At 51.8% G+C, this 27,459-nt stretch overlaps 2 protein-coding genes across 21 annotated transcripts in view; both read right to left on the minus strand.

Moving 5' to 3' along the window:
• Positions 1 to 10,952, minus strand: part of FAM118A (family with sequence similarity 118 member A) — a 61,685-nt gene extending 50,733 nt beyond the window's left edge. For 3 of the 19 annotated variants that reach the window (XM_081248651.1, XM_081248658.1, XM_081248665.1), the window contains exons 1-2: positions 9,754 to 10,023; positions 2,397 to 2,574 (exon numbers count right to left, since the gene is read on the minus strand). The gene's annotated coding sequence lies outside the window, so the exon portion shown is untranslated. Of the gene's footprint in view, positions 1 to 1,798; positions 1,942 to 2,396; positions 2,575 to 9,753; positions 10,024 to 10,629; positions 10,858 to 10,902 lie in introns of those variants that run through there. The other 16 variants (XM_081248652.1, XM_081248650.1, XM_081248647.1 and 13 more) reach the window with 11 other exon arrangements.
• Positions 10,953 to 17,021: 6,069 nt separating this feature from the next.
• On the minus strand, positions 17,022 to 24,723 carry UPK3A (uroplakin 3A; the record flags this gene model as incomplete). 2 transcript variants are annotated; one of them, XM_081249155.1, is made up of 6 exons in its annotated part: positions 24,656 to 24,723; positions 23,450 to 23,605; positions 22,290 to 22,569; positions 20,674 to 20,756; positions 18,858 to 18,990; positions 17,022 to 17,181 (listed from the first exon to the last, which is right to left on the minus strand). In XM_081249155.1, exons 1-6 carry the CDS (start codon positions 24,705 to 24,707, stop codon positions 17,022 to 17,024), a joined length of 864 nt encoding a protein of 287 aa, XP_081105281.1. In that variant the 5' UTR covers positions 24,708 to 24,723. The 2 variants fall into 2 exon arrangements, with proteins under 2 accessions (XP_081105281.1, XP_081105282.1); XM_081249156.1 differs by lacking the exons at positions 20,674 to 20,756; positions 22,290 to 22,569.
• Between the last annotated feature and the right edge of the window lie 2,736 nt (positions 24,724 to 27,459).

A 27,459-nucleotide genomic window follows, 5' to 3' on the forward strand; every position in this document is an offset into this window, starting at 1 on the left:
CTGGAGGGAAAATGAAGGAAAACCAGCGTGAGGGAGCGCACGTGGTGCAGCGGTCCAGCGCTGCGTGTTTTCACTGCCCCTTCATGACTCTGCTCCAGAACCACTTCCAGGTGACACGAACACAAACGACTCATCACGGAAGGAAGACAACGCAATGGCACGACAAAGTAAGCCACACACGGGTTTCCAGGACTATCCGAGCTCTTGAGGGTACCGAGCAGTGTGCTGAGATGGACCACGACACGCCCAGCAAGTCTTCCGAGGAGATGCCAGGCCTCCCCTTGGCCGTACTGAAATCCAGTCCAAAGGAATAATCGAAGTAAAAGGTCAATTCTTAGCTTACATAAAACACGACTCTCGAATCAGCTAGGTCTCTATTGCCAAACTATCTCCATGTTCTATCATTTTTCCAGAATCATATTACCCCCTCCCAATTCTCTACCTAACATTTACTGCAAAGAAGGAAATATACAGAAAACTAATGATTAAAAAGCCCATAATCCTACTACCTACAAGCAATGACTGTTAGCATTTGTAGAGTTCCCTCTAGACTTTTTCCTTTAAAATTTTTACATCATTTGAGACCATAGGTCATATCCTACTTTTTTCATGCATTTAAATAAAAGCATTTCTCTTATGTTATTCAAAACTATTCCTGGGCTTCCCTGGTGGCGCACTGGTTGGGAGTCCGCCTGCCGATGCAGGGGACACGGGTTTGTGCCCCGGTCCGGGAAGATCCCACATGCCGCGGAGCGGCTGGGCCCGTGAGCCATGGTCACTGAGCCTGCGCGTCCGGAGCCTGTGCTCCGCAACGGTAGAGGCCACAACAGTGAGAGGCCCGCGGACCGAAAAAAAATAATAAATAAATAAATAAAAATTATTCCTAAATATAAGTGTAATAGCAACAGACATGAAATTCTATCTTACTGATATGCTATCCTTTACTTTACCTACCTCCCCAATGTAGGGCATTACTGTAACACTCTGACAACCATCTCTGTGCACAAAGTTTTCATCTATTTTGAAATTATTTATTTAGGAGAGGTTTCTGACAAGCAGAATTTCTCAGTTAAAGAATATGAACTCTGTAAAGTATCTCAGCACATTACCGCCAAACTGCTTTCCAGAAAAGTGGTCAGCAGAATACATGAGTGCCTGCTTTGCACAGCCTGACCAGCACTAATTGAAAACCACCTTTTCACATGTATAATCTCTTTTTTCCCCCCTAAATTAGAATTAGGTCACCAAAAATAATTTTCCAGGGAAAGGAAACAAGGCTTAATCACTCTATGAGCATCTTTAGATTTTAAAGCTAAACAGGATCGTAAGAATATCCCCTGGAAATGTATACAGAACTCTGTGTAGGTGCCTGTGCACATTTCCCCCTCCCCTCCCCTCCGCCCCCCCCCACCCCCGCTCATGGGAAAGGGTTCAGAGCGCCCTTCAAACTCCCAAAGGTGTCTGTGACCTTGGCCCAAATGTTAAGAGACCAGAGTCTGCAGCTGAGGAAAGTGCGGCTCCCTGATGCCCGTCACCTGCCCAAGGCTGCTGCAAGGCCCTAACTCCTTCCCGCTGTGGAGTTACTATCTAAGTCATCAAAGGTCAAATTGTTTCATTTTTGTTTTTATCTACTAGATATTTTCTAAGGAAAGGAATAAATGTTGAGGTTTTCCACTATATTATATAATCCCGAGTATAAGCAACCTTGGGCCCTGGCCTGGAGATTTCAATGACTGACCTAACTATTCACTGATCCTCAGTTTTAACAGCTATGGAATAGGAAATCCTGCTAACTGACCGAGTTTTGAAAGCTTGAGAACCTCTCATAGGAAAGATGCTCTGGAGTCAACCTCTGTAGTCACAGAGCTCAGGAGGCCGCAGACTTCCTTTCTCAACCACCTTCCACTGCAGGACGGAACTCAGAGTCCTTCCTGTTCAATCCTATGTGAAAGGTTAATACGAGATGCTTACTGGCTGACTAATCCAATTGCCCCCCAATCCTGCTCCCCCAAATAATCTACATCACTTGAAAATAGTTACTCCTTCCCACCTGGAAAGGAGTCTTTTACCTCATCCTGCTCTACAAGACATTTTAGAATATATTTTAAACAGTCACTGGTCAACCAATGACTTAAGAAATCACATGCCCCAAACTGTCACCATTGTGAAGAACTTTAAAAATCTCTCTCCAGTTCTTTCAATTATTGCTCAGCTGCTTTCGATGCTCCATATACGTACGAAGATAGATACAAACGGAAAACCTAAACACTGCATTTACACATCTACAAAAAAGTATGAACCAATTAAACTTTTGTGGGCTGGACTTAACTCCAAAATTAAGTGATTTCAAAGTTTTCCAAAAGAACAAGTTATCACTGCAAGCACTGAGCACTTACATAACAGGTGACAGCTTGCACTCCTGGCTGGTGGTTTGCTGGCTTGAGCGCTGAAAACTCACTCTCCTCCTGAGCGTGATGAAGGCCTGGCGCCGGCTCTGCAGCACTTCCAACAGAACCGCATGCGCTCCAAACTCAATAGGCAGGTGAGCCTCTAGGCTTTAATACCGATGGGTGTCTTTAAGGATCAAAGTAGCCAACACAGAAAGTACCCAATTACATTAAATCTCAACACAATAACTATGTAACGATGAACTGCATAGCTGCCCATATTTAGACATTTACAGTTCGTTATAACACTGCATGTTGAAACACATTACCTCATTTCCTGTTCTTTCAGCAGCATAATTATCCGAGCCAAATCTCACAATGACTTAGAAAGTACCCCAACTCTCTCCTTGTTTTTAAACCAAGGGCCAAGCAGGAGATCTCCCTCCAAAGCACTCAGTGCCCGATCCTAGAAGTTCCTGTAGGTGGGCAAGCCTCTGGGGTTCTGCTCGCATCCCCAACACCATTCCTCCAAGCCAGTCAGGTTCCAGACAACAGGAACAAAAGCCTTCAGAGACCTTTTAGACACTGCACCTTTCGGTTTCCTTGGTGATCGTGTCGTCACCACAGTTTGCAGGCCCAAAGCCAAGTCATCATGGCAACCCATTTTTTTTTCCAAGGACTTATCAGCATTTTCTGAAAGCAAAATCAGGCCCCAACACAGATTTGTATAAGCAGTTCCTGTCCTTTTTATTTAAAGCCATGAATAAAAGGTATTTTATTATGAATAGGGTATTTTCTGCTTAAAATCTGAGATCATGAGTATTCTATGAACTTCAGAGTAGCTAGAGACTGCCTTATCCTTTGAATCCGTAGCGTCCAGCACTAAATAAATGTTCACCAAACTGAGTCTAATGCAAAACAGAATAAACTACGAACACCGAACTTGTTACTTACAGCTAGCAAAACTGAAGTCCCGCTCCCCAGCTCCCTAACTCCACTGCGCAGGGCTGTCAGTGACCTCCCCGCCCCCGCTCCACCATGCCTCCTGGTCCCCTGGCCCTTGTGTAGTCAGTCCCGCTCTGACTCTGGGCTTGGACATGTGACTTCTTTGGCCAATGGGATGTCAGCAAACAAGCAAGCAAGCGTTTGATAAGCATGTTGACACTGGAGCCTGCCCTCTTGGAACTCAGCCTCCTAAAGCCCAGTCTAGACTCCTGGACGGCCACCGATGGAGAGCACACCAGCTGACAACCCAGCACCATCCACTCGACAAGCACGCGAGGCTACAAGGGACCGTTCAACGCCAGGCACGCAGCCAGATGACCACAACTGCGTGAGCCACCCCAGCTAGGCCAGCCGGAGTCCTGCCGAACCAGGCCCAGGTGCTCATCTACAGAACTGGCCGTTCTTTGAAGTGCTCATTACCGTTCTACACAGCTAGAAAAAGCAGAGAGATGGGAAAAAAGACAAAAGTATCAAGACCAAAAAAAAAAAAAAAAAAAAATAGCACAGATCAATGAGTGAAAAGGGTCCATAAAGTTTTGAGGGGGAGGGAGAAAATATTTGTCAATAATAGTATTTTAGGGACTTCCCTGGTGGTCCAGTGGTCCAGCTCCGCGCTCCCAATGCAGGGGGCCCGGGTTCAATCCCTGGTTGGGGAACTAGGTCCCACGTGCATTCCGCAACTAAGAGTTCGCAGGCCGCAACGAAGATCCCACGTGCCAAAACTAAGACCCAGTGCAGCCAAATAAATAAATAAATATTTTTTTAAAAGAATAGTATTTTATTACAAGTAGCATAATAAAAAACTTAAAACGAATCACTTTCTATCATAAATTACACCTTCACTTAAGTACAAACCCTGAATCAGAAGTTTCCAGTCTGTGGGATCCTCAAAAATATTCTTAAGAAAACTTCTTAACTTTTTCCTATAAATAAATTATCACATGGGTTTTGAGTGGTATAAAAGAGCATGGAGATGAGAGCTCCCAAGTTGTTACAGCCCCTGATTACAATGAAGGAAGAGAGGCCTACAGTAGACATATGCTCAAAATATATTCCTCTTACACAGGGACATTGCAAATATTCATGAAAATTTCCAAATGCTCGCTTTTAACTCACTTGTACCCAATCCATAGTGATGGAATAAGATGTCCCCAGAATTTGTGGAAAAAGTCAGGTCACTGTGACTACAAATGACTTGATTAATGTAAAGGCCTGGCAACACAGCTAGCTCTGGTATTACCACTCTGCTACTGTTACAAAAGTAACCCACACTAAGAAATGATTTATAAATCTGCTACTCACAGGAGACAGGAGACCTGAAATATTAATACTAGTATTAAATGGAATCCCTGGAGCCAGTGTGGTTCCTAAGGACTGGAATGTCCTTAAATGAGGCCAAACCAATTACCCTGTGACTACACCCAGGCAGTCTGGAGGCCTCCGGCCAGGAAGCAAGCTCTTCCCAGCTCCATCAGCATATCGCAGGGGAGTGCCTGGGGCTACAGCTCACTGACACTGACACACCTGGTCCTTAACATCCTCCTCCTTGCCCTTTTCTCTAACTTGAGCCCCTCAAACTGCCTTTTTCATGGCAATCTGGTTCCCCGTGTTGACTTGGGAGGGGGGGCCACGGAAGCAGAACTCATTCAGCAACCAGAGGACGTTTCCAAGTACATCTGACAGACTTCTAACCACGAACGGATCATCTGGGATCTAGTTGGCAGAGGTATTTCTGGCGGGTTTGGGTAGCATAAGTAGGTTCATCTGAGCTGAAAACGAGGTGCAAATGGACCCTGAAAAGTGAAGCTTCCAGAACTGCAAAGGAGAGGCTTGCCCTGAAACCACAACACCTGGGACTCTGGTGGAGAAAATACAGGATCTGGAGACAGGAGACACCACCATATCCCCAGCCCCGAGATCGCTCTGAACCTCAGTTTCCAAATCTGTCAAATGGGAATGCCATCATCCACATCACTGACTGTTGTGAAGATTTTGAGTGAGTCAAATATCTGAAAGGCACTTAACCTTAAGATGTTTATCTACTACTATAAACAACCTCAGCAGCCAGCTGCTCTCCCTCAGCAACAGGAAGCTTTCAGTTCAACACTACTTCTCCACAATGACATACTCATTTAACTTGGATTCTGGTAAAACTTAACCCAGTCATTACTAGTAAGAGATCTGCAGGAGGAATTGTTTTCTTCAAGTTACAGGAAATACAAAACCTTAATTTGAAAACATGCTACTTAACAAATCACTTTTTATTCAGTCAAAATAAACTGCAGGGGGAAAAGAATCCTTATTTTGTAATGATCAAAATGTGCTAATTTGCTTCTTGAAACCAGTGCCTCTGAACAGAGCTGCTTGGGCACATAAGCTCAAAGCAAGAAAACAACAAAACCCACCACTAAGAAAAAATTTAAAGGCCACAATTTAGTTCAAAAAGCAACATTAATTACTGACACTTTCTACGCCCCTATTAGATTCAAGGGCAAACACTAAGCACTTTACACGCATTCCAATATAAAGCTCTCAACAACCCTGTGACGCGGCTATTATTATTACCTCTCACCCGGCCAGCGCTGACATTAAACCCTTTTAAGAGGCCGGCCACCATGCTAAATGGAGTCTTGCACGTTTTCTCCAATCATCAGTGCAGCTCAGGAGGGCAAGCAAATATACCTGACATTTTACTAGGAACACTGCCAACATCTGAAGTGGTCACTGGTTAACAGTTTGTCCATCAGATGTGACATGCTGCACAACTCAAATAGACACGTTACTTAACAGTAAGCCAATAATGGTTTATTAAAATGTACCAATGCAGAGGCCAAATGCTGAAGCACCAGCATTTATCCATCCCAAGAGGAATAAGAGACATTCTAGAAAGTAAACCTCCAGTGAAATCTAAAATTATAGAATTTTAGAGCTGGAGGGATCTTAAAGGTTCTGCGATGTCAAATACCCTAAATAACAGATGTGAAAATTGAGACTGAGAGGCAGTGACTTGGTCAAGGTCCCCTAGGGAGTCCGGGGACAAGCTATAAACTCATTCCTGGCTTATGTCCCATAATCTTGCCACTGTCCCGGGCACCAGCTGGTCCACTGTGACCCCAAAACTCCACGTAAGGTACTCATTTGTACCTCTTTTTACGACCGTACCTTTACAAATACCAAGCCACACAGTTTGGCTGATCTGCAGGTTCACCTGCTTCCTTGCTCCATTCATTTTCCAGAAATGCTAAGAGAAACAGCCAGCATTAGGAAGATACTAGAGGCAGCAAGAAGCAGCCTCGGGCAAAACAACTAGCTCACAAGAGCTTTCTGTTTGCTCCGGGCTGGCAGCTTATCACACAGCTGTCCGTGTTAACTTTAGCAGATAAGGGAACAGATAAGGAGGGCTCAGCTGGGAAACAAAGCCACCCCTGGAGAGGACGTCATTCTCCTGGGAAAGAGACCTTGAGGCTCCCTGAGGGAGGAAGTAGGATCCAGCAGAAAGAGCCCAGGCTTAGAAGTTAAACAACCAGAGTATCAGCTGTACTATTTAATATGGGGTTGAGTTACTCCGTCTCTCTGAGCTGTATTTCCTTCATCTGTAAAAAAGGAATAATATCTCATATCTCAGGGTTGCTGCAAACACTAAAAGGGGTAACACTTAAAACAGCAAAGCCCACAACAGTGCAATCCCCACTACACCATGTGCACGCGAGAGGTATCCTTCCTGGATTTAATCAACTGAAATTAAATAAAATTTAAAACTCAGTTCCTCGGTCACACTGGTCACGTTTTAAGTGCTTGACAGCCACACGTGTCGAGTGAACTGGACAGCACAGACCCAGAGCGTCCTCATCAGCACAGAAAGTTCTACTGCACGGCGTCACCGTACCGGGCGAGTCTCCCTGCCCCGCACCCAAGCCCAGACCTCAACAAACAAAAGTTCTGTGGATTTATTCTCAATCGATCTCTAATCCGTACCCTCTGCCTTGCCTCGCAGACCTCACAACTTGTCTGGACTGACAGCCACCCTGCTTCCGGTTTCAGCCCTTCCGGTCCCACACTGTCTCCAAAGTGACGCTTCTGACACAACCCATCTGAACTCGTCTCTCCTTCAAGGGCTTCCCAGTTCCTTCAGGACCCCCAAGCCCAGCTTCCAAACACTTTATGATCTGGTCCACTTCTGAGACCCAGCCTCTCCTGCCCCTGCCCACCGTGCCACATGTGCACCTCCGGGGTGGATGCCGGGCTCACTCGGACACACAGCCACCCTGATGAAGCCCTAGGTGACCTATGGGCAAAAGACCAAAACCTCCCCTAAAAGGACTAACAAGCTCCCAGCGTCAGTCCCCACGCAGAAAACGATGGGCTGAGACAAGAAAGAGCTGGAAGGGTCTTTTGGGCCTAGACTTGAAGAAGCTTAGCCATGCTTGAGGAAGCCGAGGTCCTCGCTGGCAGCACCCTGGTCCAGGTCACCTCCACCTCTCCCGTGGTCTTGCTTCCCCCAAACAATTCTCCCACACCAGACCCAGCAATTGTTCAAAAACACAAAATCCCTCTTCACTCCCCTCCTCAAACCCCTCGATGGCCCCCCACTCCCTTCAAATACCAAATCCTCCACCAGGCTCCAGGAGCTCCTCTTGCTTTGGTCCTGACTACCCTGGCCCAGCCCGCTCTTGCCACCCCATGCCTGAAACCCCACCTCTGCCAAGCTTCCCAGTTTCCCCCATTCTGGTCTCCTCTATGCCGAACACCTCTCTCACTCCGCTCCACTGACCAACGCCCACCTTTCTTCAGCTCGGAGCAGGACCATCACTCACTCAGGGGGATGGGAGAAGCAGTAATTCAAGAAAGAGCCAAGGGCACGGTGGGCCTCAGGGAACAAAGCTGGATCCTTCCCACCTAGGATTCCCTCTAAGAGCCCCTGAGGACCTTGCTCATTAAGGAGGTATTACATCTCCAGCCACGCCTCCAGGATGAATCTATGCTCCAGCCCACTTCTTGGGTTCCCAAAATCTCACGTGCTCTGTGGCATGCCTCTCTACCTTTTCACATACTGTCCCTTTGCCTGGAGTGACCCTGGCAAACTTCTTGATTTCAACCTTCAAGAATCAGCTCACCTATTACCTGTCACTTTTCCTCCCCTCCAAGAAGCCCTCCATAACACCCCTTCCTGAGAATCTGACTCTTACCCCAGCTAAGTTCAAGGCCATATAAAAACTACCTGCGTGCTTAACTACCCCCCTCCATCGTGGCCCTGAGAGCAGGGGCTGTGTCATCTCTGGCTCCAGTGCCAATTCCTGGAAACTTAGTCTTTTGGGTCTAGACTTTAAGAAGTTTAGCCGTGCTTGAAGAAGCCACGGTCCTCACTGCCACCACCCTGGGTCGAGGTCACCTCCACCTCTCATGTGGTCCTGCTTCCTCCAAACAATTCTCTCCCACCACAGCCATTTAAAGAAAAAAAAAAAGTTAGCTCCATGAATGACAAAATTAGGAGACAAGCTCTAAGCGTCCTGGTCCGCCCCAAGCCCCTCACCTACTTAGCTGGGCCGCCCTGCACCACATCGGATCTGTTTTCTAGGTGCTTCTGTGGAGCCATGAGTCTCACCGCAGAGCATGAAAATTAAACCCTGTCCTGCTCTGGCCTCAATGCAACAGTAAACACGACGCCACGGCCTGCGGTGAGATCACAGCCCCTACCTGGTTACAAAGGGTCATCAGGTGACTCATATGCCTCTACTTCTTTTATATTATCAAGAATTCACAAACCCCCAGGAGCACTTTCACGGACACCGCATTGGTCCACGGACCTCAGGTTTGAGAAACCCAGCCTCGAGACCAGCGAGGAGAGAGCCAAACGGCAACTGAACCTCGGGGCCGGTGGTAGAGAGCAGGGCAGACGCCGAGGGTGGGGACGGCGCCCAGGGAGCCGGGGGAGGGGCTAGGGAGAGATGGCGCGGAAGGCCTCAGGGAACCCGGGGATGCGAAAGTCAGGGACGGTCTCGGGAGTCCTGAGGGAATCTTGGGGGGTTTCTAGAACCGAGGATCCTAAGGGGTCCCGGGGCCCTGAAACGGCGGGAGGGCCTCAGGTGGTCTCGGGGTCTAGGGGAAACCCTGAAGGGTTTGGGGGCTCGACAGTCCTGAAGGTGTAGGGGCCAGAGGTGGCCGGGGACTCCGACAGGGTCTCGGGGGCCGGGGCGAATCCCCGAGGGGTCTTGGGGGCTGGGGCTCCCAAGGGCGGGTGAGACGGTGGTCTTGGGAACCGAGCTCTGGGGTCCTTGAGGCGGCCGTGGATCCCGAGAGAGGCCGGGGGTCTTGAGGGGCTCTCCATCCGGCACCCCCGGGCCTCCCCAACCAGCCAGCTCACCCGCGGCGCCGCCGAGACGCTGGTCGGAGCTCGCGCTCCCGCCGCCTCCTCCCGCTCAGCGGTCCAAGTCTCCGGGGGCTCCGGCAGGCCGCGCGCCCCTCACGCTGGGCGGGGCCGGGCGGAAGTCGGTCTGCGGATGGGGGGACGGCGCGCGCACCCGGAGCCGGAGCCGGAGCCGGAGCCGGAGCAGACGACGCGCAGCCCCCAGCCGCGACTCCCACGGAGGCCGGCCGCGGCGTTACGGTAAAACCTCGCCGCGCGCGCCCGCCCTCGCCGCGCGCTAACGTTCCGCCCCGAAACCACGGTTCCCTAGCCGCCGGCCCCGCCCTCCCCCGGAGGCCCCGCCCCCATCTCCGGCGCAGGCGCGGTCGAGTGCGCGGAGAGTTCTCTCTGAGCCGAGCCTTCGTCCGCGCTCCGCCTGCAGCTGCTCACCGCGCGTTCTCAGCTTCTTCATCTGCAAAATGGGCGCGGGCGCACTTTGCAGGGACACAGAGACCATTAAGTGCAATCGGAGGCGCCTCTCTGCAGCCAGGCCCTGCATCACACTCATGCACAGCTTCTATTCTCCAACCCGAGTTGGGTCCAGACCCGGGCCAATGTCGGCTCTCCAAACACGCCCTGCTTGCCAAAGACCCTGCGGACCTAAAATCGCCAGTCCCCTCCCCCAGCCCCGCGTTCTTTTCTTTCAGAATTCTTACCACTCTGAAATTACGTATACTTGTCTCTCCCCAGCTCCCCGGGAGAGCCGGGACCTTGTCCGCCGTGTCCATCCCTGGGTACCCAGAAGCTAAAACGGGGCTGGGCACACGATCGGTGCCCAAATGTGAATGAGTGAGTGTCCACCCGTGCTCTTCCCTCATCAAGAAATACTCTCACCCGGAAGCTGGGAATGGGACCAGCTTGGGTTCGGATCCCTTGAGTCCCAGTGACCACACGCCCGTCCGTGTCCCAGGTTCCGCGTCTGTAAAACCTGTGATGCTAGTGCGCGCCTCCTGGGGTGGTTGAGCGAACCAAATGAGATCGCGCATAGATGGGCTCGGCACAGAGGTACGCAGCTGGTTTAGTGTCCCCTAGTGATCTTATTCTGGTGGCCCCCTCCTCCCATTGTCTGCCCCTGGAAGCCCTTCCCTTCCCAGAAGAAAACCTAACCGGATCACAAGCCACTTCCTCTTGCCAGCCTTCCCGTCCTTCCTGAGTCCGCCCTCCCTGCCCTGCCCTGCCCAAGCCAGCCAGAGTTAATGGCTATTTCCTCTTCCCTCAGCACCTCCCCCATCCCCCCCCGCGGGTTTTAAAGTTGACTAACAAACCCCACCCCACCCCCAGCCTACAGGGAGCCTCCCATTCGTGAGGGAAGTCGCGCTTGTAAGTTTCAAAAGCCTGTGAACTTTTGGGGCCCCAGAGCCCCGAACACCGTGGGGGCCAGTGAGTCAGGAGTGAAGGAGGGGCAGAGGTGGGCTTCCTATGTGGTGCCAGGCACTTACCTGTGTTCCTTTAGTTCTCGGAACAAGGTGAGGAGGTCGCCATCGTTATTATTCCAGATGGGGAAGCAGAGGCACATTTAACCACCACTGCCTGCAGCTCCTAATGCCCTGTACCCAGGGTCGGAACACAGTGCAATTCAGTTCCTGAGCACCTGTGCGGAGTGCTGGGCACCTGCGTTACCCGAAAACCGGGTTCACCTCTTGGTGAGTGTGGAGCCAAAAGACACAACTAAGCCAAAAAGAATGCGAAGGGACTTCCCTGGTGGTCTAGTGGCTAAGATTCTGCGCTCCCAATGCAAGGGGCCCAGGTTGGGAACTAAGATCCCACAAGCCACGTGGCGCGGCCAAAAAGAAATAATAAACTAAAGACGCATGCATGTTCACGAAGGGGCTTGAGCAGAGGAGAATTCTGCATAGAACTGGGGCAAAGGTCGCCAGAGTCAAAGCTTTAGTTGAAGTCAGAAAGGTCAACATCATCTTTCTGTCCTCCACTTGGATGGGGGCCTTAGTTCCTGCAGAACTCAAAGACTATTGGATTAGGATGTGTATCTCTTGAGGAGGAACTGGGACTCTGTTTTACCACTGACTACTGTTTCTTGACTGCTTTTCCTTTGTTCCTGCATTCCCTCATTTCTCTTAATATCATTAATTCCTGAGACCTGTTCAAGGGCAAGCACTATGGCCAAGCTGACATCCCAAAATGGCTTAGGCCAAAAATAGCTTCTCTTATGTCAAGAAAGCCATGCCGGGCTTCCCTGGTGGCGCAGTGGTTGAGAGTCCCCCTGCCGATGCAGGGGACACGGGTTCGTGCCCCGGTCCGGGAAGATCCCACATGCCGCGGAGCGGCTGGGCCCGTGAGCCATGGCCGCTAAGCCTGCGCGTCCGGAGCCTGTGCTCCGCAACGAGAGAGGCCACAGCAGTGAGAGGCCCGCGTACCGCAAAAAAAAAAAAAAGAAAGAGAGCCATGCCTGGTTCTCTTTCTCTGGGGATCCCCTAACCTATCTGCTTACACCTGGACCTGTAGGAGACAGCCCCTGCCCTCAAGGCCCCCAGGCCCCAGCGTGGACCTTGATAAACAGAAGCGTGTGAGCTCAGTGCTGTCAGAGGTCAGACCCAAGGCACAGCGGGGCCCCGGGCAGGGTGTGCCAGGACGGTGGAGCTGGAGTAATCATTTCAGCTCCAGGCGAGATGCAGGCTGGAAGTCTCAGCCCCTCCACCCAAAAGCTCAGCCAGGCAGCCTTACAAGGACAAAGCCAGCAGAAGGGACACCTTGGGAACAATGCCTTCCCCTCCCCTCCCCCATATCCAAGAGAGAGACAGCTTCTCTCAAGCTGTGGAAAATTACTGGGAGGCACTGCCACCTGGCCTCGTTGCACACTCTCAGAGCAGATAAGGCAGTGGCGGGGCAGGTAGACACAGAGCTGGCATGGTGCTGGGGTGCGGATGTATGTCACATGGTGTGGGCGCTGCAGGGTGTAGGAGTCCGCATCCCAGCCTCCACCCCACGGGTGTGAGCACATCTCATTCAGCGTGTATTGAACACAGGAGTGAATATGTGTATGCGTGAACCCACAAGGCTCGGTTCCCCGGACAGACCCCACTCACTTCTGTGCAGAAGTTGCTCTCGTGGACATGCTTTTGTGTGCGTGTTTACACTACTGTTTATTGAGCACCTACCACGTGCCACGTGCTAAACTCTCCATATGCATCTTACCGCACCGTCAGTCGTCCTATGCGGTAGGTATTATTATTCCCCTTTAACAGATTGAAAAACAGGCACTGAAGACTTACAGTAACCAGGCCAAGCTGGAGGGTGGGCAACTGCTTGGAACCGCTGCAGGACATGCCTGGCTACAGAAAGGGCGTGGTGTTGGCAGAATGAGAAAAGGGACAGAGTCACAGGTGGGGCCCCGGGAGAGGGAAAAGACATCAGGGATGAGCGGACAATCCTTCCATCCTAGAAAGGAAGTTGTTGCTCTGTTCCCATGGAAAGACCCACATCATAACACAAAGATGCCCTGCACGGGTGTAAAGGCCTGAAGTATGCATATCGTATACCTCTGGACCACACCCTACGTAGGTAACACACACTACGCCCCGTGTGGCTTGTGGGATTTTAGTTCCCGGAGCAGGAATGGAACCGGAGCTGTCAGCAGCAAAAGCACGGAGTCCTAACCACTGGACCGCCAGGGAATTCCCCTACCTCCCCCCACATCAATTTCCTGTAGAAACTCCTGGTGCTGTACCTGTGTCTGGGCAGGCTGGCAGGTAGGACTGTGATGCCAGTGCTGGGCAGCCAGTGGGGCGTGTGTAGCTAGCAGGACGGCTTTGTTGGCAGGAGAAGGGAGGAGGGAAGCTTGGAGAAGTCTCTCTGGCCCTCCTTCTCCGCTGTTCCCTCTGCCCCCCACCCAGGCCCCAGCTCAGGCCTCTTCACCCCTGGCCTGGAAGTTTGCAACAAGCCACTCTGAGGTCTCGGCTCACCAATCCAGGCCCCTGCTCCCCAGCAGCCATGATAAGGCTAGGGGGACCAGCATGAATACCTCCTAGGAGCTGAGGACACAGCAGGAAAATAGCCCCTGCCCTCATGGAGCTGACGGTGTAGAAGGGAAATGGGCAATAAACACATGTCACATGCCTAGGCCCATGCTCTGCAGCAAGAGAAGCCACTGCAATGAGCAGCCCACGCACTGCAAGGAAAAGTAGCTCGCGCTCGCCACAACTAGAGAAAGCCCGCACACAGCAATGAAGATCTAATGCAGCCAAAAATTAATTAATTAATTAATTTAAAAAACCATAACCATTATTAAAATTTATAAAGAAAAAAACACACATGTCAGGGCGTGGGGAGGCTATAAAGAAAAGGGAAGTTGGGTCAAGGACAGACACCACTATGAAAATAAAAGGGCAAAACACAGCCTGGGAGCAATTTGCAAAACACATATCTGACTAAGGACCCATGTAAAATATACTAAGAACTCAGGACTCAATAATAAAGAACAACCCAGTTTTTAAAAACTGAGCAAAATATTTGAACACGTTTCATCAAGGAAAATATATGAACGACAAATAAGGACCTGAAAAGGTGTTCAACATTATTATGGGGAAATGCAAATCAAAACTACTACACACCACCAGAATGGCCAGCATTTAAAAGCCTGACCACACCAAGTGTTGCAGAAGATGTGGAGGAATTGGAACTCTCACACTGTGAGTGGGAATGTGAAGGCATACAACCACTACACACCTATCAGAATGGCTAAAATAAAAAATAGTATTGTACTTCCCTGGTGGCGCAGTGGTTAAGAATCTGCCACGGGTTCGAGCCCTGGTCTGGGACGATCCCACATGCGGTGGAGCAACTAAGCCCGTGCACCACAGCTACTGAGCCTGCACTCTAGAGCATGAGCTCTGCAACAAGAGAAGCCACCACAGTGAGAAGCCCGAGCACTGCAACGAAGAGTAGCCCCCGCTCACTGCAACTAGAGAAAGGCTGCGTGTAGCAACAAAGACCCAACACAGCCAAAAATAAATTAAAAAAAAAAAAAGGAAACATGCACTTCCCATGCAACCCAGCAATAGCACTCAGGTGTTCACCCCAGAAAAATTAAAATTACGTTCATGTTAAAACCTCACATAAATGTTCATAGCAGCTGTATTCATAACAGCTAAAAACTGAAAACAGCTCAAATGTCCTTCAGTGGGAGAACAGATGCACAAACTGTGGTCCATTTACATCACGGGACACTTACTCAGCAATAAAAAGGAATGCACTGTCGATACCTGCAACAACTTGGATGGGCCCCAAGGGAACTACGCTGCCAGAAAAAAAAAATCTCAAAAGGTTATATGTTGAGAAAAGTTGAGAAAATCACCTCCTCCTCCAGGAAGCCCTCCTGGCTATGCCAGCCCTGGTTGGGTGGGGAGGGGAATCCTACCTCTGATTCTTACAGCACTTCTACACTGACCTGTGTGTCAAAGGCCAGACCATGCTGTCCAGGGTTCTGCTCTGACAATTCCTCTGTGCATTTCTATTCTGATCGGATGGGTGGCTCCAAGTTTTCCCAAGCCTGGAGCTCAGGGCTTGGTTGGATTTAACTGAATGACATCACCTTGTGATTGATTAGATCTCAGAAAAGATCACCTATTTTGGAGCAACCTTCACAAACATTCTGACTCTCTTTGCACAGATGAGGTCAGAGGAGCCCAGAGAGGGTACTTCCTTGCCCCAAGTCACACAGCATGTCTACAGTGATCAGCTCATTGATGAACCATGATTGAGATAGGAGGGAAGGTGAAGCAGCATCTGTGTGGAGGTGGAAAGCTCAGCTCTGAAGGCCCTGCCAGCTCAGTCATGGAAGGAGAGGATCCTTCAGAATCTGAGAAGTGAGCTAGAAAAATTGCTTCTGTGGGTATTTATAATTAGAAGTTTCTGTGAAGCTTGAGTCCAGCCCAGAATCCATGAGCCAAGCCCAGCCTCTCCCACCCACCCCCGCCCACCAGCTTGGGTTATTCTGCAGACTGGATAGAACTGACTGGAAGCTGGCCAAGGCTTGGCTTCTGCCTTCGAATCCAAGCTCACCCCCCAACCCCATGCTGCCCAAAGATGAAGGTTTATCCTCCTCTCCCCTGTGCTGCACAGAAGGGGCCTGAATGCCATTCCAAAGGGGCCAAAGGCCTCCTGCCTTGTCAGCTATGGCCCCCTCTGGTGCATCTGGACATGTCTCAGCATCCGTGATCTGGTACCCTGAGAGCATCCCATCAGCCTACTGGGGCTCTTCCTCACAGCTGTCAGGTATCGTTCTTTCTTTAACCAACCCTGCTCTGACAAACCTCTTCTTTTTTTTTTGGTCACGCCGCTTGGCATGTGGCATGTAGTCCCCCAGCCAGGGATCAAACCTGCGCCCCCTGCACTGGGAGCACGGAGTCTTAACCACTGGACCGCTGGGGAAGTCCCCTGACAAACCTCTTCTTTCAGTGATGGGAAGTGGGACTGACTTGTTTTGCACATCCCAGAAAGGAAAGCAGTCTTGCCACCTGGCTCAGAAGACATACTTGAGTTATCTGAGCGGAGACTCACAGACCCAGGACTGGGAGACCCCGTCTGCCCCCAGGAGGACTTGGTGTCCCTCCCCTGTGTCCTGCAGCCTCTTCTGCCTGCCTGTGGTGGGGTCCTCAGAGAAAGCTATGAAGGGACCCAGAAGTGCATGGCCCTGAAATTAACTGTTTACATCAGCCCATTTTACAGATGAGGAAACTGAGCCCCAAAGAGAAAGTGCTGACTACAGGGTTGGTGGGGGGGCAGGACGAGCTGCCAGCAGAGCCATACCCTGGGCCCAGATCAGCTTCTGGTACCTCACAGCCAGCAAACCCCAAAACAGCATCTAATAATCCCTAAAGCTCACGCGAAGCCCTCAGGGGAGGTGCTGATTTCCCATCTTTCGGAGGAGCCTGAGACTCAGACAACCCCGGTGCTCTAACAGCCCTGATTTCCTTACCCTCTCCACCTTCGCTTTGACTGAAAATTAGCCCCCTGCCCCCGCCCTCCAGAGAAACAATGCAAACCCTCAAAATGACAACTCATTCATTCATTCAGCATCTCACTCATTCATTCTGTAAGTCTTTATTGAACTCAAAATCTTGGGAAGATTTTATTAAGTGCTTTCCTGCAATTGGACCAACAGGCCCTGTGTTTGCCTTGGTTGGGGTCAGGGTGTGAACATGGCCCCCCGCAGACCCCTGAGCAAGCCCCTCGGGGAGACTGTGGCCACCCAGAAGCGGCATCCAGGCTCAGTCCTGGAGCTTGCTGGCATACACCTCGGCCCTGTCCAGGGGCGGCCCCCGGTTCACAGACGTGTACGAGGGCTCCGAGGTCCCCAGGGACTTGGGGACGGCCTCCTGCGTGATCTGGGAGTCGTGGGCTGTTTCTCCGTCAGCACTGCCCACGTCCCTGATGGAGGAGATGAACAGAGCCGGGGTTAGGGGTGCAGAGCAAACCCCAACCCCTCAGCTGGTCAGGGACCTTTCTACTTAAGACATTGCTTTCACAGAGGTCACCTTAGGCCTTCATTCAATAGACCAATCTTTCCAGAGCACTTACTGTGTGCCAGGCCCTGGAATAAGAAAAGTGTCACCCTTTTGGAGTTGTGTGAACAATTTACAGGTCTTACTGTGAGCTGGACAAATGTCCCCAAAGAGCTAAGATTGTATGGGGAGACAGACCACAGCACACAATGACCAGACAGAGTGGACGAGTCCACTGGAGGGCTTCCTGGAGGAGGGGGCAGTTAATCTGGCCTTAAAGGAGGAGAGTGGAGGCACAGAAAGGTATTCCATGCATTTGATAGGAAGGACTAGGGAGTGTCTGGGGAAAAAGTGGGAAGTTGGGTGCAGCTGGAGCTGGGGTGGGGACGGTAGGAGGGACGAATGGAAGAGCCCAGCTAAAATCAGATAACAGGACCTTGGTGCCAGATCAGGGTACTGCCCAAAGGGAGGGAGGGACATCACCACATCCCGACTGCTCCCAGGTCTGGCCAGACAGACCAGTCTCTTGGTGGCTAATCTCATCTATTATCTGTATTTTTAACTTAAAGGTCAGAGGGCAATCTGATTTCCAAGTTCACTGACCGCTCCCTACTCCATCCTTCACCCACCCCCCGTCTCTTCCTGCCTGGCTAATCTCTACCTTTCCACGTAATTTCACCTACTCCAAGGAGCTTTTCCATCCACTCTCTCCACCCGCGCTGGGACAGGCACCCCCCCCGCCCCCCATCTTTAAAGCCGCCTGGGTCTCCTGCCTCTCTTGCGGAGATGTACACTGCATGTGAGTTTTCAGTTCACCCCAGTCCTGATAAAAATTTGTTCCTACTGTTCCTTCCTCCAGGAAGCCCACCCTGATGCTCCAGGTAGGATCTGCCCTGCCCTCTTCTGGATTCTCATGGCACCTGCACCTGCGGCTGCCTTGATTCACCTCCTGCTCCATCCTCCCAGGATTAGAGGATTCCTGTCTTCCCACCAGGCAGTCCCATTAGCTGCTCCAGACACCCCATGGGACACCTCCAGTCCTGATCTAAATAGACGCACATCAGAGTTGGTAGTGGCGTCAGGAGACTCAGGAGCTCTGGTCCAGCTCTGTTTTACCTGGGGGTATGACCCTGGGCCACCCTTCCCCCCTCAGGCCTCAGTTTCCCCATCTGTACTGCAAGTGAGTTAATTATAATGACAACAGAAGCTAATACCCATTTAGTACGTGGGTACTGCCCTGAGGACTCTATAGGGAATATTTCACTTAACCCTTGAAACTCCATGGGGCAGATAATATTGATTAGAATCTCCATTTTCCAGAAGAGGAAACTGAGGCATAGAAGGATAAGATACTTGCCCAAGACGCACAGCTGTATCAGAGCTAGGATCTGCCCACAAAGCCCCAGTGTTCAGCAACCCCCTACCCAGCTGAAGACTTGACCTTGGACACACCAGGACCCTGCTCCCCTCTCACTAGACCCCACCCCACCCAGGGTGGAAGGCAGCTCTCTTGCTCCCGGGCTCTCCCCACCTCAGAAGACCCTCCTGGTGGAGTGTGTCTCCAAGCCCTGTCCGCACCCCCCGCAACTGGTGGGTACTCACACGAGGCTGAGGACAATGGCGCCAGCAAAGCCAATGAGCAAGAAGAAGGGCAGGGAGCCCAGGATGGATGTGATGACAATCATGCCCCCACTCCGCCGGCCCGGCCACGTGTCGATCGCCAAGTATGGAGCGACTGTGGGATGCAGGCTGGTTACTCTCCAGATGCTGCACCCCCCAGCCTCCTCCCAGGGACGCACAGGGGGCCCCCTGCCCTGGAAGCCTAAAATCTCAGGGATGAAGCAAGGACCCAGGTCAGTGCCTCTCCCTGGGTTTCAGGTGTAATTATCTGACTTGCTACCGCATCCCACTCCCCAACTTTCTCTTGCGTGTGTCTGCTCTCACCCTCTTTTAACTGTCTTTTTGAATAATTTAAAATTATGAACTGACTCAAGTCTTCCGAGACGGATGGGATACAGATTATAAACAAAATAAAGGTGGAGCAAAGGTCCCCAGTCTAACGGAGTCAGGAGCACTGTGCCCTCCCTCTGCTCTGGCCAGTGTCACCCTTTTGGAACTAAGTGGACAGACCATTTATAGGTCCTACTGTGAGCTGGCCACTTTTCTTCCAGTGTCTCCTGTAAATCCCATGAGACCCCCATTCTGCAGATTGCTCCCTGCAGCTCAGGGAGATTGAGTTCCTGTTCAAGGACACTCAGACTCCAGTCTCAAGCCTGTAGGTCTGTCTCCCTGCCCCAAGAGAGCTGGGCCTGGTGCTTTTATCTGGATTACCCAAAGGAACCCTGCTGGAGAAGCAGAGCAAGGATTCTTCTTCCCACTTTTCAGGTGGGAGAACTGAGGTCCCACACAGCAGTGAGGCTCAGATGCTGGGCTTGAACTTGGGACTCTCGGTCCCAGGGCAGTGCTGTTTCAGTGGGACCACAAAGCATGGGCGTGCCATTGGAGGGGTGAGCAGGGACAGAGGGTAGGAAGGAGCCCCCAGCCACATGTATGCCTACCCAGCGACACCCTCACTAGCCGTGTGACCTCAGGCAAACTCACAGAGCCCTAACTGGCCCATTAGATTACCATGGGTGGCAGGGGAATTGTTTTTTTTGGCTGTGCCCTGCAGCTTGTGGGATCTTAGTCCCCCGACCAGGGATTGAACCCAGGACAGCTGAAGTGAAAGTGTGGAGTCTGGACTGCCAGAGAATTCCCAGGGAGTTCTAAAGTTAGGGTCACAGGTCGTCAAAATTATCGTAGGAAATCTCTTCTGTTGCCCCTAAGGTTCAGCAGACATGATTGGGTGTGTATAAACCTGGGATCTGTGTTGAGAACTCAGATGGAGGCTTGAGGGGGAAAGGGCAGGACGACCGGCAGATGCCTGGGCCTGCAAGACCCCCCATTTCAGAAAAACCATAGGAGAATGGCGCCCCTGCTGCCTCCAGGGCTCATGCCCCTGTGGCTACGATGCCTCTGGAACCGCCTTACAGAATAATTATGTTGTCCTTGTGAGGGCTCAACAAAGGGGCTCGTTAGGGTCTAAATGCAGGATAAACGCTAAGCATTTGGAGGCAAATACACCATCAGGGCTGGAAATGCCAGCTGACTCTGCCTTCAGTTACACCCATCCAGGCAGCCAGCCCAAACACCTGCAAATCATCCACCTTCCTCTGTCATGGCACCTGGTCCTTGAGGAAGGGAGGGAGGGAGGGAGGGAGAGAGGGAGGATGAAGTCTTGGGTTAAACTATTTTAAGATGCATTTTCCTCATAACCCAATAACCTGCCTGTATCTGGAGAGACTTTTCCAAGTGACAGCACGAGTGTGCTTCCCTGGGTTCCCTTGAGGACCACTCCCAGCTCACTTCCACCACTTACGTCGGTTGGTGCGGATGGGGTCCGACCACAGGGTCTGGTCCTGTACCAAGCCTGTGGACATATTGACCAGGACGTACTTGAATCTGGAAGGAAATGGAGCAGGGATGACTTCTCTCCATCCTGTGAGCCTCAGCCACAGGGAGGGGGAGGGACCGGGGCAGAGGTGGGACTCCTAGGAGATGGAGATCTAGGTGGCCCCAGTGCGGGGTGGGGGTGGGGCTCTGGCAACAGGATGCTGCTGGACTTTGCATTAGCAGCACGTTTGCCCACGTGTTTCCACAGCACAGATGCCACCTCATCCACGAAACCGTCGGAGCCTAGGCTCTCCCTCTGGGAGCCCCTCTGTTTCTCTGCCGTATATATTGTGCATGTAGCAGATTTGCTGAGTATTGACCCGTCTGTCCTTCTTGCATTTTTGCCTTCCTCTATTCCCAGCCTGGTCCTTGGTCTCACAGAAGTGACATAAAAAAAAAAAAAAGGAATAATATCCATGTGCGACCCCGATGCCCTGTGATAAAGGATAAATTCATATGCAGAAAATCCCAATCAAGTGTTACAAAACATAAAGGAAGATCAGGTGACACAGTACAGAATACGCATGGCCTACTTTAGGTCTTCTTCACCCTCAGTTAAGAATGATGGATGTTCTGAGATCAAATAAATCAACAGCCTCTAGTTTGACACTTAAAAAAAAAATGAAGACCCTTAAAATCTTTGTAGCATCCAGTGTTTTGCTTAATCCCTGCTTCTCTAGGTTTGAAGATGAGAATTCCAGAGGCTGGGAGGTGTGCCCTATGTCCCCTAGGTAGGGTGGGCTCAAGTAGGAGGGAGAGGTTTTCCCACGTTAAGAACAAGGTCAGAGGTAAGGGTTGAGGGTGGGGGAGAAGACAGCCAGGACTCAGGTCCTGCCCAGTGGCCGAGGCCAGAGGAGGGCTGAGCCCTGTGAGAGGATGGAGGTAAGGGATGGCCTGGGCCCCAGATGTGGCCTAGAGGGTACAGAGACCCCAACCTAGGTGTCTCCATGGTAACAGGGGTGAGTGTAATCAAGGCTGGGCACTGGGTAAGACGCCTGGCCCTGGGTCAGGGCTGAGCCCCCAGCTTGGCACAGAGAAGATGCTCAGGAAATACGCGTGAAAATGAGTCGCTGTGCGCTCCCTGCAGCGCACCCTTTCATGGGTGGGCCATGAAAGGGTGTGCTGCAGGGAGGCGGGAGAAGTCTTTGCGCTGAGCCCCAGCTTTTCTCGAGGTGACCCCCTTCCCTCTCTGGACCACAGCTCCTTCCCTGTCAAACGAACTGCCACATGGGTGATGGGCCAGGACCAGGTGCATAACTTGTAGGGCCCAGTGTAAAAAGGAAAATGCGGCCTCTAGTTTAAAAGTTAAGAATTTCAAGATGGCAGTGGCAGAGCATTAAGCCAAGAGGGGGTCCTTCTGAGCGCAGGGCCTTGTGCACGGTCACGAGCCCAGGAAGCCAGGAATCCTTTAGGGCAACCGGGACGGTCCTGGCATGTGGTAAGCTCCGGAGAAATGTGGCTTCTCACACTTCACCGGCTCTAGGTCGCCCCATGTCAGGGCTGGGGCACACCTGCCCCTCTCCCGCAGCCGTTCACACCCACCTGTATTCCGTGGCTGCTGACAGGGGTGGGTTGCAGAGGCCCCAGAAGTTGGGGTCAGACAGGCAGGTCCCATTGGTGCCCACCCTGACCAGGTATGCATTCAGGATCTCCGAGGCCCGGGACACATCCCTGACAGCATCCAAGCTGGGCAGGTCGCTGCAGGGGGTCAGGTCAAAGGCCGCCGCCTTGTAGGGGCCTGTCCTCCCTCCCTCTGTCTGCTGGAACGTCGAGCTGAGTGGGGCCTTGGTGCTGTCCTGCACAGAGGCGTTCCTGGAGCTGGCTGTAGAGGCAGTGCCGGGAGTGAGGTTCCTGGCCACCCTAGCTTAGTCACTCACTCAGTCATTCAACAAGCGTCCCTAAGCATCCTCTCTGCGCCAGCGCTGTACTGGGCCCTGGGGTCTCTTCCTTACTTGCTGGGTGATCTTGGACCACTCACCTTACCTCTCTGGACCCTCTGTGAAATGGGAGGGAAATACCTCGCAGGGCCTGCAGATTGGGATTGGGAACAGGTAGGCAGTCAATACTTGTTTGCTGTAGTATAAAATGATGACCCCAGAGGAGCTGCTGTAAATGGCTGCTGACTGGAAACGTAAGAGGTTGTCATCGGGTCCCCACTCTCAGATCCCAGGGTTGCTGCCAATGAACAGGTCGGGGCTGGCCCAGAGCCAGCAAGTCCGAATGCGTGGCTTCCGTCCCAAACACCGATCTTGAACTACCGCGGGAAGCCTTGGGCAGGACTTGAGCTTGGGGACCAGAGAATCTGATCTGCTCTCCAGCTCCGGAAGCTCCCATGAGTTGCTCAGCCTCTCTGAGCCCCGATTATTTGCCCCTGTGATGAGCATCCTAACAGTTACCTTGCAGGCAGGTTTTAACTATTAGCTCAAAGGTGTGCGAAGCACGAAGCACAATGTAAGTACACAGTGATTGATGCTGTTATTATTTCCCCCACTAGACTGGATGTCCCTCCAGGGCAGATGCACGTCTGTGACCGCAATTATCCAGCCCAGGGCTGGCACAGAGCGGGCACCAGTGCATGTCAGCGAGGTGCGTGGGTGGTTTAATTGCAGGGATGGAGCACCCCTCTACCTGTCTCCTTCCCTCCTGCCTGCAGACAGGTCAAAGACCCTTTCAGAGCAGCCCAGAGGAAGCAGGACCCTTACCCGAGTCGACCAGGACATAGAGGTACACCTCGTAGGTACCATGGAGGGCCGCTGGGCTGTCAAACATGCAGAGAGGCTTTTCCAAGGCCACGGTGGTGAGTGTGGGGTTGCTGGTGGCAAAGGTCACACTAGCCAGCTGGGGCTGGAGGTTCACACCTGGAGGAGCAATGAGGCCAGGAGCTGACCCCCAGCAGAACTGTCCACACCGACGGGCACGCTCTGAGCACGTGCACACGCACGCACACACACACACACACACACACACACACACCCCTCTGCAGTTACTGAACATCTGCGGTGAGCCAGGCACTGGGTTTCACTCTCCCTGTGGACCATCTCAGGAACTTGTCTCAGCCACGGGCAGCATCCCCATCCCCACCCAGCCATCCTGACCAGAACCAGGAAATCCAGCTGAACTACTTCTCTCTCGCTCCCCCCAACAGACATTCAGTCACCAAGAACCCCATTGCCCCTCCTATGCATCTCTCCACCCCGTCAGACCGGTCTGAGTCCACCCTCTTCACCTGGACCCTAGGAAACAGCCCTCCCCGATCCTCTGCGCTCTATCTGCGCTCTATCGTGCAAATCTGACTGCGTCCCTCTCCTGCTGGGCCCCTTCCTGGCTCCCCACTGCCCTCCAACACGGTCCAGCCTCTCTGGAGGGGCAGTGAGGTCCTGAAGCTCTGGGCCTTGCCTCGTGGGTCTCCAGCCTCCCCTCCATGCACACCCCCTGACCTCATGCTCCGGTCACACCGATGGACAATGGGTGGGAGTTTCCCAGGATAGACAATGCCACCCCCCTCCTCCCTGAACTTGCCCATGCTGCCCCTTCACATGAAATATCGCTCCGTGTCCTGAGTCCAAGCATCACCATGAGCCTAGTCCCGTCCCTTCTCTGCTCTCCCACAGTCCCCTGTGTGTCTCTTGTAGCACCAAGCACAGAGCCCTCGAATACCCATCAGAAGCAGCTTATTAACCAACATTGGCTATTATTATTAATATCTGGGTCCCCAGAGCCTGCACAGGGCCTGGCACAGAGCAGGCATCTGTGCCCATTCCTGGAGGGAATAAGTTCCCATTCCTGATGCCACTTCCCAACCAGACTCCTCTGGGGACCCTTCAGGAGGATCAGGGTGCAGGACACGCCCCGGGACACAGCTGCCCGCCCTCCCCGGGTACAGCCCCCTCCTCTCATCCGCCGTTTACCTGAACCAAGTCGCAGGCAGCCGAGGGCCAGCAGGACCCAGAGCGGAGGCATAGCCCGAGAGAAGCTGCAACAGGGCGGGCGGTCCTGGGGGCGAGCATGCACCGCGCCTCTCCCGCCGCGCGCACCTGTCCGCCCTGGGCCCCGGGCGCGCCCCGCCCCCGCCGCAGCCAGCCAATCTTCCGCCTCCTCGCAGGATGTTTGCATAAACCCCGCCCCGGGCTCCCCCGGACCGCGAGGTGCTCAGGGCACAAATCCATCCCCGCCGGACCTTCCCCGTCCCCTGACCGAAGCTCCTACTGTGTGCCGAGGCTGGAGCGGCGCTTTCAGGGCGTCTCTTGCCTAATGAGACCTTGGGGGCAAACCACTCCCTCTTTGAGCCTTAGTTTCCACACTGTAAAGTGAGGACGCTGTTTCCTTTATGGAATTCTATTTATGGAAACCCTACTACGTGCCACTCACTGGGCTCTTGTGAAGATGAAACGGGTTAACGGGTGAAAGTGGTGTCATGGAAAACCTCGAAGTCCTGGGTCTCTGAGCTGTCTGAAGACCCCTGGTGTGGCCCTTCAGTTCACAGGCGCAAGGCCAAGGCCCCGGGAGGCCAGGGACTCGCCAAGGCTGCAGGTGGGCTCCGGGGCTGGTGGAGCTCAGGAGTGCTGCCCCCCAGCCCAGGGCTGTTTCAAAAGGGATGGATCAGGGTTTCAAGGCGTGCTTCCTGGGGGAGCTTTTGAAAATAGTGTTGGGGTCTTCGCCTGGACCAGATGGTTCCCTTCAGCATCAGGAAGCGTGCACATCTCCCAGTACACCTTAGATTTTACATTTTAAAAATAAAAGTAAAAGGATGGGAAATTTTTAAACTGGAACCCAACAGTAACTAGTGAATCTGTGTATGACATTGGTGGTATAACCACTTGAAGAAAAGGACTGTACCTGAGGGACTTTGGAACAGGCTTGCCTGCCTGTGCTCCCTTGGTGGAGAATCCTCTAAGGACAAAGAGACCCTGGTCCTCACTGGTAAGGCAGTGGTGACGGTGGGAGACAGAGCAGCTGGGAAGCAACTTTGGGCCACCCTAGGACTGGTGCTGCCAGGACCCAGCTTCCCGCCATAGGATGAAGGGGAAATGGAGTGGGGGAAGGGGGAGTATTTTCAATTAGCAGTATTATTATGAAAAAGTAACAAAACGACTCCCAAGCTCTGTCTATTGAGAGGACATAGAAGGGATGACAGCCTGTTGCAAGGAGCTCACTTAGCACTCTTGGACCCGAAACCTCATCCACCAGCAAACTGCACCAGGGCCCCTGGAGGGATGGCGACTCCAGGGCTGGGGCAGGGAAAGTCCAGAGGAGCTTAGAAAGTAAAGAAACTCTAGAAGAACGATGGCACAGAAGGGGCTTGAAAGGGCCCCCGGTGGTCAGGTTGGGGAAATTTGAGCACAAAATAAATAACCAAAGTAACGTATTTAGCCCATTGGATAAAATCCAAATCCATGTGTCAATACTGATACTTTTTAAAAATATTTATTTATTTATTTGGCTGAGTCAGGTCTTAGTTGCAACATGTGGGATCTAGTTCCCTGACCAGGGATCGAACCCAGACCCCCAGCATGGGCAGCACAGAATCTTAGCCACTGGACCACCAGGGAAGTCCCAATACTGATCCTTTAAAAAACGTTTCATAAGAGAAGGGAACATTCTTCTTTTTTTTTTTTTTTTTTTTTTTTTTTTTTTTTTGCGGTACGCGGGCCTCTCACTGTTGTGGCCTCTCCCATTGCCGAGCACAGGCTACAGATGCGCTACAGATGCGCAGGCTCAGCAGCCATGGCTCACGGGCCCAGCTGCTCCGCGGCATGTGGGATCCTCCCGGACCGGGGCACGAACCCGTGTCCCCTGCATCGGCAGGCGGACTCTCAACCACTGCGCTACCAGGGAAGCCCTGGAACATTCTTCTTTAAAGAAGAACACCAACGAATAAATGTAGAGAGAATGACAAAACCAAAAATCACTATTTTACAAGCAGCCTGGTAATAACTGATTCGAGAAGGAATCATCTCAGAAGATGTTAAAATCATAGGGTGAAATATTTTTAGGGAACAAGATACACAGAAATCTGGAGACACCAACTTAATGAAACAGTCAAATCTGATGTCACCAATAATGGGACGGACTGACCTCACGTGCTTCCCGGCATCATGGCTCTGGGAAGGTCTCAGCATCATCTGTGGATTTCCTGGCCAAAAACTCTAACCGGAATCGAATCAACGGCAAACAATCAGACACATTCAAACTGAGGGATCTGCTGCAAACCAGCTGGCCTGGATGCTCTTAACATGGTACTGTCATAAAAGGCAAAAGCAAAAACAAAATAACAAAGCAAAAGCCTGAGAATTGCTGTAGACTGAAGGAGACATAACAACTATTGTATAAAGGCACTGAGTGACCCTTGATGAATTCTTGGGTAAAAGCAAAGAAGCTCTAATGAATACTGTGGTAGTTAGCATGACAAAGAGAGAAATTTGAATTACGGAATGTGTATTGGATAATAATATTGATTAGACACTAAACTTCCTGAGTGTGACCACCTTATTGTAGTTCTGTAGAGGGAGATGCATGCTGGACTGTTGTGGGTGAGGCGTCGTGATATCTGAAACTCACACACGTACTTAAGGAGAGAAACAGAGAAAATAAGAGACAAAGCAAATGTAGCATAATGTTAACAATTGGTAAGTATGCATATTCACTGTACTCTTCTTGAAACATTCCTATAGATTTGAAATTTTTCAAAGTAAAAGCGTTGGGAGAAAAAGAT

The sequence above is a fragment of the Mesoplodon bidens genome (genome assembly GCF_964165515.1).
Source record: "Mesoplodon bidens genome assembly, chromosome: 11".
NCBI classification, from domain to species: domain Eukaryota; kingdom Metazoa; phylum Chordata; class Mammalia; order Artiodactyla; family Ziphiidae; genus Mesoplodon; species Mesoplodon bidens.